At 43.0% G+C, this 14,033-nt stretch overlaps 1 protein-coding gene across 1 annotated transcript in view; it reads left to right on the top strand.

Moving 5' to 3' along the window:
- LOC101174464 (ependymin-2) overlaps nt 1–12,632 on the top strand; it is a 185,479-nt gene extending 172,847 nt beyond the window's left edge. The window contains exons 4-6 of the mRNA XM_023948854.2: nt 10,658–10,844; nt 11,380–11,467; nt 11,554–12,632. Of these exons, the coding sequence (XP_023804622.1) occupies nt 10,658–10,844; nt 11,380–11,467; nt 11,554–11,749 (471 nt within the window). The 3' untranslated portion in view covers nt 11,750–12,632. The remainder of the gene's footprint in view (nt 1–10,657; nt 10,845–11,379; nt 11,468–11,553) is intronic.
- The last annotated feature ends 1,401 nt before the right edge of the window (nt 12,633–14,033 follow it).

The following is a 14,033-nucleotide window of genomic DNA, read 5'->3' as shown; positions in this document are numbered from 1 at the left end:
CAAAAATATGTTTATACTGCTTAAAACTAATCAAAATAATAAACATGGTCTGTTTTAGGTAAACAAAGAATAGAAAACCATGAATGAACCTATAAAAAAGTATTTTATTTTAATGTGATCTCTCTTTATGGTTCCTGGTTAGAAGAGGAGCTGCTCAGCCAAGCAAACGTGTCCAAAGAAAAAAAAAGAAACACTCAGGGCCTGTCAACGAATGTTCAGCAACAACCTCTTCTCTCGTGTAGATAAAAGGTCTTGTGACTTCTGTCACAGAAGTACTTCTTTTCAAAAGGGGGACTTTAGGTTAACTGCTGCTGCTGTGAAATTGGATCATCCAGAACACCACATTCTATCATGAAAAAAGCCCCTCTGCTGATCTTTCTGTCTGTCTATCTGTCTCTGTCTGTCTGTCCGTCCGTCCATGCTTAGAACTCCAAACAGGCTGGGCTCTAACCATCTGCTCATGAAAACGATAAGATGAGCTGCAATAGAAGTACAAATGTGTACATGTCATAGACACGATCCTTTGGTTTATGTGCTCGTCACAATATGGTATCCACAAAGATAACAGAGAAAAACGCTGGAGGTCACTCTATTGACCAGGTTGAAATGTTTGTTTATCGTGTTTGTGAGTCTGTCCTCACGATAATATTGGGTAGAAGGTGAAGTGTGTGGGTGACCTGCAGGACTTCAGGTTTACTGTAAATCCAGGTTTAAAAGCTAAATATTTAACTCTTATCCAAATATTTGATTTGGACTTCAATGCTTATTTATTTAGGCTGCACGGTGGCCAGTGGTTAGCACTCTTGCCTTACAGAAAGAAGGCCCCTGGTTTGAATGGGTGTGTGATATGTTGTGACAGACTGGCGACCTGTCCAGGATGTCCCTCCCTTCACCCGAAAGTGGCCGGGATAGGCTCCAGCAGCCCCGTGACCTCAAAAGGGACAAAACGAAATTGAGATGAATGAATGAATTAATGCTTATTTAACAAATACATAATTAGTAACCAAGTCTAAATGTTTACTTTGGAAAATAAATATTAAGGCCAGATCTAAATATTTAATTTCCAAAACATATATATAAACACACAGTTAGATAGTGAAGGAATATATATTTTATGTCTTCATTTTATTGTTTTTCTGTCTCACTGAATTTTAGTTTTATTAGTGTGTGTTGTTTCTGTCCTTTGACCTTTGAAGAAGCTTCCTTGAGTTGGATATGTGATAAGGTTTTGACTTCAGCTCCAAGCCAACCCCCCCTGCATGGACACTTCTAAGGCCATTTGGAAGGCTGGGCTGTAGGTCTGACATGGACCATAAATTAATCATCTCTGGGTGGGGCTGATTCAATGTATGGGAACCTCTCCAGGCGTCCGTTCACGTGTGGAGAACAAAGCTCTAGGATCGACTCCCTGTGGTGAAAGTTCCTGCCACCTGTGGAGGACCACATGTGTAGCAGAGACCAGATGCTGTGATTCCAAGTATGGGCTGAAGGAAGTAGGCGGGCTCCTCTGTCAGCCAATCTTTAGCGACCAGAGGCGGAGATTCGGCCGCCATGATGTTTTCAGGAGGAGGGACTCGGACCACATCTTAAAAGGGCCATGCTTTGGAAGAAGCTTGGTTCCCAGACAAACTGCATGTAAATTCGGATTGTAATTTCTTACCTATTGCAGGCCTTGGATTTGGGAACCCAGATCGATCTGTTTTATTTTGTTTAGAGCTCTTTGTTAGGGACAATAAAAACTCTTAATTTTATTCCGTTCGCATTTTATGGTCATTCTCCCGACTTTAAGAACACGCATGGAAGAAATCTCAAAGCGACAGATTTCTTTTTCTTATAGATAGATAGATAGATAGATAGATAGATAGATAGATAGATAGATAGATAGATAGATAGATAGATAGATAGATAGATAGATAGATAGATAGATAGATAGATAGATAGATAGATAGATAGATAGATAGATAGATAGATAGATAGTGTAGGGGGCTGGGGGGGGCTTGGGGTTCAGGGGCCTGGGGTCGTCTGCCCGCGGCCGGTGTTTTGCCCGTGGCCAGTAGTTGGCGCATGGCCTGGCCTCCCGGGGGTCGACGTTGCATTCACAGCAGGGGTTAAGGGGCTCACTTGGGTGGGTTTATTTTATTTTATTTTTTTCTTCTTTTTTAAAAATATATATATATATATATATATATATATATGTATATATATATATATGTATATATATGTATATATATATAACCGGCTGGGTAGCTCGGTTGGTAAGGTAAGGTGCAGGACTGTCATGCAGGAAACCCGGGTTCGATTCCCAGGGCGGAACGAACAATTAATGGTAATGGAAATGGGGCAATTACCATAACAAAGACGGGCAATTACATCACCCAGTGAGGGTCCTTGGACAAGACCCTTAACGTTAATGCCTACCTCACAACATGAGAGACAATGTACCACATGTCATGCCGGCTCAGACGTCACCCGGCCAAACAAGTTCTGCGTCAGGTGCTGAGGAACCAGAGCACCCTGATGGAAAGATGGGCTACTGGAACAAGAACAAGACGGAAATGGACTAGATGTGAGAACAAGGTTCTGTTAGAATGCTACTACTCAAGTAATCCCACCCAGAGGGGTTACATGCAGAGAATGTGGAATGAATGGATGCTTCGAAACCCACAATCAAGGCTAACTGCCAAACAACTGGTAGCTCAGTGCTCTAACATCCACAAACGGCAACTCCTATCACAACTTGAGATTGAAGCGATACAATACAATGCCACGGGAAAACCAGAACAACAGGTCAGAGAGGAGGTTATGCCACACTCCCACCCTGAGATTGGGTACACAGCCGAGGCAGCAACTGACCTGAAAGACAAGATCATGTCTACAATGAACACTAGGCAACCCCGACACCAACTACAACGGTTAAGTGACGTACCTGAAAGTCTACTGGAAACTGTGAATGAAGCATTGAGGGCAATTCCTACCACAAACATTACAGAAACCAATGAACTGGTTTACACTTCAGCAGCAGTGATCCTTGAGATGCTTGGCTACAAGAGCAACCATGGAAGAAAACAGTACCCACCATGGAAACAAAGGTTAGAGGCCAAAATCAAGGCAACTCGGAAAGATGTGAGTAAGCTGAAAGAGGCTCAAAGAGGTACAATGAGAAAGCAAGTACCTAAGAGATACAGCCAGATGCCCATACCTGAAGCACTGGAAACTGCCAAACAAAGGCTCCTAGCCTTGAGCAGCCGCCTAAAGAGATACACAAGAGACAATGAAGCCAGACGAATAAACAGGCTCTTCGCAACTCAACCTGCAAAAGTGTACGCTCAGTGGCAGGGTCAAAACAGCCGAGCAGACCCACCAAGGCTAGAAACTGAACAGTACTGGAAAAGTATATGGGAGAAACAGACAGCACATAACAGCAATGCCCAGTGGCTGGTCTCTCTGAGAAAAGAACATAGCACCTCCCTGAACAGAATCCAGTAACCATAACAGTGGCAGACATCCAAGAAAGAGTCTCAGGTATGAAGAACTGGACAGCACCGGGCCCTGACATGATACATGCCTACTGGCTAAAGAAGCTTACCGCACTCCACGAGCGCCTGGCAGCACAAATGAACCAGCTGCTAAGAGATGGGACTCACCCCGAATGGCTAACGGAAGGGCGAACGATCCTGACCCAGAAGGATCCCTCAAAGGGTGCAGTCCCATCCAACTACCGGCCAATAACCTGTCTGTCCACAACAAGGAAGCTCATGTCAGGCATCATTGCAACCAAGATAAATAGGCACATGGATCAATTCATGAGTAACACACAGAAGGGCATTGGTAGAGACTCCAGAGGAGCCAAACACCAACTCCTGGTCGACAGAACAGTTGCTCAAGACTGCAAGTCACGACACACCAACCTGTGCACAGCCTGGATTGATTACAAGAAGGCCTATGACTCTATGCCACACACATGGATCACTGAATGCTTGGAGCTGTACAACATCAACAGGACTCTAAGAGCCTTCATAGGAAACTCAATGAAGTTGTGGAAAACCACCCTTGAAGTCAATGGGAAGCCACTTGCACAAGTGTCCATCAAATGTGGGATATACCAAGGTGATGCTCTGTCCCCACTGCTGTTCTGCATAGGTCTCAACCCCCTCAGTCAAATAATCACCAAGACTGGCTATGGATACCGACTCAGAAATGGGGCCAACATCAGTCACCTCCTCTACATGGATGACATCAAGCTATATGCTAAGAGCGAGCGTGACATTGACTCCCTGATCCACACCACCAGGATCTACAGTACTGACAATGGGATGTCATTCGGGCTCGAGAAATGCAGCCGGATGGTGACAAAGAGAGGCAAGGTAGTCCACACAGGGGGGTCTCACTCCCAGAAGGAACAATAGCAGACATCGAGGACAGTTACAAGTACCTTGGAATTCCACAGGCAAATGGCAACCTGGAGCAGGCAACAAGTAAAGCTGCAACAGCTAAATACCTCCAACGAGTAAGGCAAGTCCTGAGAAGCCAGCTCAATGGCAAAAATAAGACCCGGGCAATTAACAGCTACACACTGCCAGTTATCAGATACCCTGCAGGAATAATAAGATGGCCAAAGGAAGAGATACAGACCACGGATGTTAAAACACGAAAGCTCCTCACCATGCATGGAGGGTTCCACCCCAAATCCAGCATCCTGAGACTGTATGCTAGCCGCAAGGAAGGAGACCGAGGACTAGTGAGCGTAGAAGCCACTATCCAGGATGAAACATCCAAGATCCATGAGTACATCAAGCTCAAGGCCCCAACTGACAGTGTGCTCAGTGAATTTCTCAGGCAATGGAGAGCAGAGGATACAGTGCTGGAGGACAGATCCTCATGGGAGGACAAACCCCTGCATGGGATGTACCACCGGACCATAACTGAAGTGGCTGATATCAAGAAGTCCTACCAATGGCTAGAAAGGGCTTGCCTACAGGACAGCACCGAAGCGCTCATCCTGGCAGCCCAGGAACAAGCCCTGAGCACCAGAGCAATAGAGGCTCAGATCTACCACACCAGACAAGACCTAAGGTGTAGGCTGTGCAAAGAGGCCCCTGAAACAATCCAGCACATAACTGCAGGGTGTAAGATGCTGGCAGGGAAAGCATACATGGAGCGCCACAATCAAGTGGCTGGAATAATATACAGGAACATGTGTGCAGAATATGAACTGGAAACCCCAAGGTCAAAATGGGAAACACCTCCGAAGGTGGTAGAGAATGAGAGGGCAAAGATCCTGTGGGACTTCCAGATCCAGACTGATAGGATGGTAATGGCGAACCAACCAGACATTGTAGTGGTGGATAAAGAACAGAGGAAAGCCGTTGTGGTGGATGTGGCAGTGCCAAGCGATGGGAACATCAGGAAGAAGGAACATGAGAAACTGGAGAAATACCAGGGACTCAGAGAAGAACTGGAGAAAGCATGGAAAGTGAAGGTGACAGTGGTGCCTGTGGTAATTGGAGCACTCGGGGCAGTAACCCCCAAGCTGGAGGAGTGGCTACAACAGATACCTGGAAAGACCTCAGACCTCTCAGTCCAGAAAAGCGCAGTGCTAGGAACAGCTAAGATACTGCGCAGGACCCTCAAGCTCCCAGGCCTCTGGTAGAGGACCCGAACTTGGAGGAGAAACCACCCGCGGAGGGTGAGAGGGGCGTTTTATATATATATATATATCTCAAGATTCAAGATTCATGTTTTATTGCCGTTTGCACATGCGGTACATCGGGATTTTTCTTTGGCATCTCTCATGTCAGGATAAGTTAAAAAAGGACAAAAGAAAAATTTGAAGAAGAAATAATAAAGAAAATAAAAATAAATAGAATAAAGTTAAAAGTCAAAATTAGACTTATTATTAATTACATGGTGTATAAAAATATAAATCTTCTTTCTCTTTCGGCTTTTCCCATCAGGGGTCGCCACAGCGAATCATCCTTTTCCACCTCACTCTATCATGGACATCTTCTACCCTAACATTAGCCAACTTCATGTCCTCTGTTAAGACATCCATATATCTCCTCTTTGGCCGTCCTCTTGCCCTCCTGCCAGGCAGCTCCATCTCCAACATCCTTCTACCAATATATCCACTATCCCTCCTCTGGACATGTCCAAACCATCTCAGTCTGGCTTCTCTGACTTTGTCGCTAACACAGGCAACATGAGCCGTCCCTCTGATGTACTCGTTCCTTATCCTGTCTACCCTGGTCACTCCTAAGGAGAACCTCAACATCTTCATCTCCGCTACCTCCATCTCAGCCTTTTGTCTCTGTCTCACTGCTACCGTCTCTAACCCATAGAGCAGAGCTGGTCTCACCACTGTCTTGTACACCTTTCCTTTGAGTCTTGCTGACACTCTTCTGTCACACAACACTCCTGACACTTTCCTCCACCCGCTCCAACCTGCCTGCACTCGCCTCTTCACCTCTTTTCCACACTCCCCATCACACTGAACTGTTGACCCCAAGTACTTAAACTCCTGCACCTTCTTCACCTCAGCCCCCTGTAACCTAACGCTTCTACCTTGATCCCTCTCGTTCAGACACATGTATTCTGTCTTACTACGACTGACCTTCATGCCTCTTCTTTCCAGAGCAAACCTCCACCTCTCTAGCTGTTCCTCCACCTGCTCTCTACTCTCACTGCAAATTACAATGTCATCCGCAAACATCATTGTCCAGGGAGATTCCTGTCTTACCTCGTCTGTCAGCCTGTCCATCAGCATAGCAAACAAAAAAGGACTCAAAGCTGATCCTTGGTGTAGTCCCACCTCCACCTTGAACTCCTCTGTCTGACCTACAGCACATCTCACCACCGTCATACTTCTCTCATACATGTCCTGAACTACTCTGACATACTTCTCTGCCACTCCAGACGACCTCATACAGTACCACAGCTCCTCCCTCGGCACCCTGTCATACGCCTTCTCTAAATCTACGAACACACAATGCAGCTCCTTCTGACCTTCTCTGTACTTTTCCATCAACATTCTCAAAGCAAAAATGGCATCAGTGGTGCTCTTACGGGGTGTATAAAAATATAAATATCAGTAAAATATGATAATGAATATTGCAGAGACCCAATCTGTACAGAAGCATTATTGCACATAGAATTATTGCACATATTATTGTTTATTGCACTTAGTAATTTAGTCCAATCTTCCCTCTCTGATGTCCTTTGCCAGCATTCTGATTGCTGTTGGGAAGAAGCTGTCGTGGAAGCGTGTGGTGTGCGCGTGGATGCTTTCAGGCCTGCGACGCCTGAGGTTGGGGTTCCGGGTCACACAGCAGGACGCGTGGCGTGCCTCTCTGCGAATACAACTATCTTCAAATTACTTAAAAAGTTGATTTTTCTCCAAAAAAGAGAGCTGACCATGCCCCCGAAGAAAACCCAGGAATACGAAGACCTCAAAAAGACTCTTGACATTATTCAAGAAACGCTGAAAAGTTTTATGGATCAAGTGTCGGCTAAGCTAACGCCACTCTGGGAGATGATGGAAGAGTTCCGAAGATTTCGGGCTCAAAACGAGCAGCGAGAAAACCGGGTCGAGATTCTGGAGAAAAGACTGGACGATGTGGAACAGCAAGTAAAGATGAATAATGTCATTCTCACTGGAGTACCAATCAAGCCTCGAGCGAAGCTGAATGCAGCTGGAGCTAGTACTGCTAATGCTAGCGCTAGCGTAGCTAGCAGTGCTAATACGGAAATCGGTGCAGAGTCTTTGGTGCAGCAAATACATTCATTTCTCACATCTAAAGGGATTTCCCTGGATCTCAATACCATCGAGACCTGCCACCTGCTCCCCAGGAGAAAGGAGACGGATAAACCAGCGATCCTCATCAGGTTTGTGAATCACAAACACAAGCTAGCTCTGATGAATCAACGCAAAAATCTCAGAGGATCTGCTGTTTATCTGAACGACCATCTGACCAGAAGGAATGCTGAAATCTCCAAACATGCACGGCTTCTCAGGAAGCGTAAGCAGATTGAGAACACTTGGGTTTAAGGCTGCAGGATTTACGTCAAACCACTCGGTCCACTGGACCGGGCCAAGGTTCTGGTTGTGAACACCATGAATGACTTTGAGAAGTGCTTGATTACGGTTGTCTGAAACAACATGGAGTAATAAATCAAAGAGACAAATAATTTCAAGAAATATGACACCTGGATTCAACACTTTCTCTGTATGTCTGACGTAACCTGAATAACAGCAGAGTTCTGACCTGCAGACAACTTGACCTCAACTTTCACCGCAGCTGATAGCAGCTGAAGAAGGATATGGACCTGAATCTAATGTCTGCAGACATAACATGGAAGAAAACTATTAACTGTTTAAACCAAGAAAATCGACTGTTATCAGTAAAAGAAGAAATGCCAACCTTGGACAATTCGACAGTTTATGGACCCTTTTTATTTTTCCCCTACAGCATTACTTTATTATATAAAAAAATAAAATAAAAATACAAAAAAAATATATAAAAAGAGTAAAACAAATGATTAATCACTTTTGAAAATTGTTAAATTGATTGACTTTTGATGATATTACTTCACTTGCTCCTAAAATTGATAAATTGATTCAAAAATCTTTCCTAATGTAGCATAACTTTGCACATGTTTTTAACTTTTGATACTTGATGAAATTTTGCTATGAAAATTCCTGAAACAGTGTTGTGTCTATTTTACTGATATAGTATTATGTTTTAAAACACATGAATGACTTTTAAAAGTAACATAATCTGCATATATTTCAGATGCTGCATTTGCCATGTTGATTTCTAAAATAGTTATTTTTGACGTAATACTTAAGTAATTCATCTTTGGCATGTGCTTTATTGATACCTTATGATTGTTAATTCTGTCTGATAAAACCTAGGAACCGGATATTGATAAATCATGTAATAAAATGGTTATAGTATAACGGGGTGGGATTATATAAGTTCGCTTCCTTCCACTCCCTTTCAAGCAATATTTATTAATTATGTCTATTTATCCTAAGTTTGATTAGTTACTGTATGAATGTATAACTGATGATTATATTGCTTTTGTGTATTATTTCTATTTGATTGCTTGAAATAAACCATTTCAAATTCAAATTCAAAAAAGGTTGTGGCCTGAGTCCGCACATTGGATCAGTCCATGAGCAGGGGGGTGTCTGTCTCTGATGATCTTAGTCACTCTCCTCCTGCAGCGCTGTTTGTAGATGGTGTCCATGGATGGAAGGTTGCAACCTATATATATTATTATTATTATTTTCTAATTTTTGTTTTTTTTTTCCCCTCTCCTGGTCTGGCTGGTCTGGCTGGGTAGGATCTGGGCCCCTTATGAACACACTGTTCACTTCGGCAGCATGCATGTATCTCCACCCCCACGTGCACGTGCACACTGCCACACTGCTCCCTGTCTGCTTCATCCCTCCTAACCTACAGTGTATTGATGGACAGATATTTTCCACTCATCTTAGTGTCAGAATTTCACCTTTGATGTAATATTTGTCTTTCCAGCAGATCTTGTATAATTGTTACAGCTTAAAATAATAACTTATTCAAATCATTACTTGTATCCCCCACCTTTTCACCTTTCTTCCTTTTACTCTCTTCCACCCCCACCCCCCCACACACACATTCTTCCCCTCTCCCTCCCCACACACACTTAATGTAACAAATAAATAAAAAATAATACGACAAAAATACGTGTCCATACGTTGCTACCAACTCCAAGTCCCTGATTGATCAAAAGTCAACCTTGTTTGATGCGTTTTGTACATCAAACTTAAAAACTTGAAACTAGAAACTTGTGAACACGGGGGGGGGGGGGGGGGGGGGGGTGGGTGTTATAGAATTTTTATTTATTATTACTTTTGTCAGATTCGAGTTCTTTCTGTGGCCATTGTGAGTTTTGCTTTCATCAACCGAAGGGTACCAAAGGGCTGGACTTTTTCGTGAAGACACTTTATGAAATTGGATAAAATTCTTTAGGTCAGGTTTTTCTAAATTTCTCCTGGATGAGACCATATTTGAAACCTCTCATGCTGCTAGAATTGGTTTGCATGGAGTCAATTTAGAGTGTGAGTCATAACAGGAGCACCATCCTTAGATTTGTTCTTTGGCAGCCATGCTGGTTAGTATCAGACCATCTAATAAAGTAGGACAACAAGTAAATCATTCACTCCTAGTTATTAGGTAAAAATCTTTTATGCTAAAATCAGCCATGTTTGTCTCAGGAAGAGGTCCTGTGCTTGTTTTCTGGTGTCTTTCAGGAGGTGGAGTTAAGCCCAAATGGATATTAATCATTACATAACTATAATTATGGAAACAATACATTAAAAGTGCTTGAAACAAACAAAATAGCTTTATAGTCCCACTCCAATGAAAATTGTGTTTTTGGTGTATTTAACATGTTTTTGTGGCATTTTTTTCATAATGGAGGACAAACAGTCATTATCAGTGGGCCTATCACAGAAATAATCATAACTAAAAGTTCACTGGGAATGCTCTGAAAACAGATCAGAAGATGATCGGAGTGGGATTTAAACAAAGAGCTTGAATCAAACACTGATGTGTGACTTCAAAGTCCAATGATCAAAACACTGATAACTTTTGTTCCACAACTCCTCCATCAGGCTGCCATGTATGAGATCAATGATGCCAAACGAACATGCAAGAAGAGCCCGCTGAAGGCAGACTTCCAACCTCTGAAGATTCCCCAAAATGCGTTTCGGATAAGCCAGACTGTGGTGGGCAGCTCTTCTGTTCCGGGACAAGGACTCCTGATGAACAACTGGTCTGGAAAGTTACCTGACAAAACAGGTGAGGAGGCACACGTGGATCAGAACTAACGTGAAAAGTCAATATTCTCAGACGTGGTCCAAGGTGGGGGACATGGTTAGTACATTTTTCAGTCACGGAAACTTGTGTTGTGAAGAATAAAGGGTAAAAATGTGAAGGAGATGTTAAATGATTTTGTTTTCTTAGCATCTCTGAACTGTATGTTTAAAGGGCTGTGAAGGTGTGTTTTGGATACACTGCAGAGTCAGTTCTTATTTCCATGTTTCTAAAGGATAATTATGCTTGGAGCTGTGGATGCAGTTTGTTAAACCTTAAAACTCTGTAGAAATGTGTTATTAGAGTTATTTCATCAGAGCAAGTGCAGGAGTCCTAAATAGACCTGAATAATGTTTTGTTCATCCACTTAGTCATCTTGGGAATCAGTAAGTAAAGCTTGGGGTTGGGCCATTCACTGAAGCAGCTCTAGAGTCAGTTTACATTCAACTAAAAATGAATGCAGATGGGAAGACATTCATATTAACCCTAGTGTGAATCTTTGTTGTGTGTCGTCCTCCAGGAGATTTTCTAACTACTGTGACTGAATTGGGGTGCATTCCTGTGAGTTTAACCTACAAAACAAAGGAGTTTGGATGGGTGTTAGCAGAGTAAGTTTTAGTGATAACCTCTGAGAAAGTATAATGTATCATGTGTGCATGCATCCATGATTGGTTTTTTCTTGTCTTTTTATTAGTTTTTACGATAATGTCATTGGAATTACCAATCCCAATCTGCTGGAGCCCCCAGAGTTTTGTGCTGGTGCTGCGATCGACGTGGAGGAAGAGCCGAGAGACTATCTCAGCTTTTATGCCAATGAAAACCGAGTCCAATCACCTTCGATCGAACAGTCTCTCCTAAATCTTTGGAATGCTTTTAAAGATCATCACTAGTATTTTTTTACTCTGCCTTTCTGAAAGAAAACGGAGGATCAAGTATTGTCTCAATAAAACCATCTGAGAAGATTGACTCAGGTTGCACTGGTATAGTTGTAGAATATTAATACACATCACATGTGTTGCTAATCCTGCAGTATGTTGGGTCTTTCACCAAACACTGTAATGAACATGACATTGCCATAAATTTTAAGAAATTGCAGGAATTTTCAGGACAATTATTTTGAAAGTCAAACTAGTTGAAGCAGAAACTTGTTTGGATTTTCTGGTTTGTGTTGGTTCTGTTTCACCAGCTGTTTCTGAGGAAAACCTCTATATCAGCGGCGGATCCACAGGGGGCATAGGGGGGAGGACTGCCCCCCTAGCAAAAAGCTTTGCCCACATACTTGCCCCTCAATTTTTCAGTCAATGTCAGTCTCATTATTGACAAAAATTAAGAAATCGTCAATACAAGCTTCTTAAGCAATGCAAAAATAACAATAGCAACAGAATTAACGAATAGTTAGAACTACATATTTTTCATCCTTTTCTTTGTAATGGCCTTCCACTCTGGTGTTTTGCCACCCTTCCAAAGTCTTCTGCCCCTTTTCCTTCTCCTCATATAAAATGTTCTAGCTCCGCCCCTGATCTACATAGTAGGTAGGCCAGTTCACCACTTGGACTTTTGGGGACGATGTCTCAATGTTGTAATATCTGGTCTCTGTGCTTTTGCATTATCCTAATTTTTCTGGAATAACATACTATTCAAAAAAAAAGAAATCATAAACATAAACACCACAACGAATGACAATATTCAAAGTCTGAAAAGGACTTTGGAGGAAGATTACCAACTTATAGATTCCAAGCCTCTTCTTTTCATTTCACAATTCAAACTGAGATGTGACGCAGTCTCAGTTCATTCTCCACCTGTACTGCCTTTGATTTGTCTCTGAGACGACCTGACGAGGATCAGACACTAAATGAAAGATTGCATTGTTGCAGAACCGGACCTGCACAGCCAGACTCTACATAAAGACAAATCAGAGGAAAAGAAGAAAGCCCCATGAATGGGGCCAAAGTCCTCCACCTTGTCCCATGTCCTCATGGCTTTTTCGTTGCTTGCTGCAATTATCACATCATTAAACCAGATGATTAGTATTGTTTTATCATTGGCTGTCTCTTTGGTGTGAACACAGTGGTCTGGTTGGTTTTGTGTAAAATCTCTTTCAGCCAGGCAGTCATGTAAAACTCTATTCCAGTTCCGACCAGACGGTTTCAGGCCGTACAGGTATGTTTCTAGCTCACAAACCAAATCTTTCCCCTCTTCATAGCCTTCTGGCTGGTCAGTGTAGATCTCATAATCAATGGGAGTGTGTAGGTCAGCTGTTGTTACGTCCATTTGATGAAGTAACAAGTTCTCTTGAGCTGCTTTTTGTAACAAAACTCTTATGCTTGTCAAGGTGAAAAAATGTCACCGTAATCTACTTCCTTTTCCTGGCTGTAGCCCTTAGCTTCAAATCTGGCTTAGTACTTGTCATTACCATCACTGTCACTTTTCACAGAATAGACCCATTTACCCCCCACTGTTTTCGTGCCCTTTGGCAGACTAGTGAGAGTAAAGGTGTTGTTCTCTCTCAATGACTGGATTCCTTCATCCATGGCTTTAATCCGGTGTTTTGCGTTATCTGACTCTGCAGCTTCTTTGAATGTTTGTGGGATACCACATACTGCTCTGTACCAGTAATCTATGTAACTATGAACCTCAGATATGCCAGTTACAAAATCCTTCAGGTGACTGGGTTTTCTCCTCTCTCTTGTTGGGTATCTTTCACCGACACATGCATCACCTGCTACACCTGGCTCTTTTTGGTCGTGAACTTTTGCCGCTCTGCACAAACTAGGTCCTAGAAAACGACGCAGAGTTTTGGCTAAAAAACTGCATCATCACTGCTTTGAGAAGTTGATGTGAGGGGCCTGTTCGTCCGTTCCTGTTCCACAGGAAGATCCTCTGAGGCGTCTCCAGTTTGTGGCTCCACCCGACCCGTCTCCTTTGTGGGCCGATGCCTTGGTTTCACGTGTTTCAAGGTAATAAACAGGGACTGGCAGACATATATTGAGGAGAACATCGACAGCAGCGTGGGAGCAGCTCTTTTACACACGGCTGTTTTTCCGTTCTCCAAAACGTAACAGGGCCTTCTTTCAGAGAGATTTCAGCTCAATCATCTCCGGTTCCCTCGCTGCCTCATCAGTGACAAGCGGGGATCTCAGCCAGTCAGTCTCTGCATTAAAGGATCTATGAGAA

Source organism: Oryzias latipes, chromosome 18, assembly GCF_053564925.1.
Source record: "Oryzias latipes strain Hd-rR chromosome 18, Olatipes_Hd-rR_3.1".
NCBI lineage: Eukaryota > Metazoa > Chordata > Actinopteri > Beloniformes > Adrianichthyidae > Oryzias > Oryzias latipes.
Note: the sequence above shows the minus strand (reverse complement) of the source record. Positions and strands in the feature narration are given on the sequence as shown.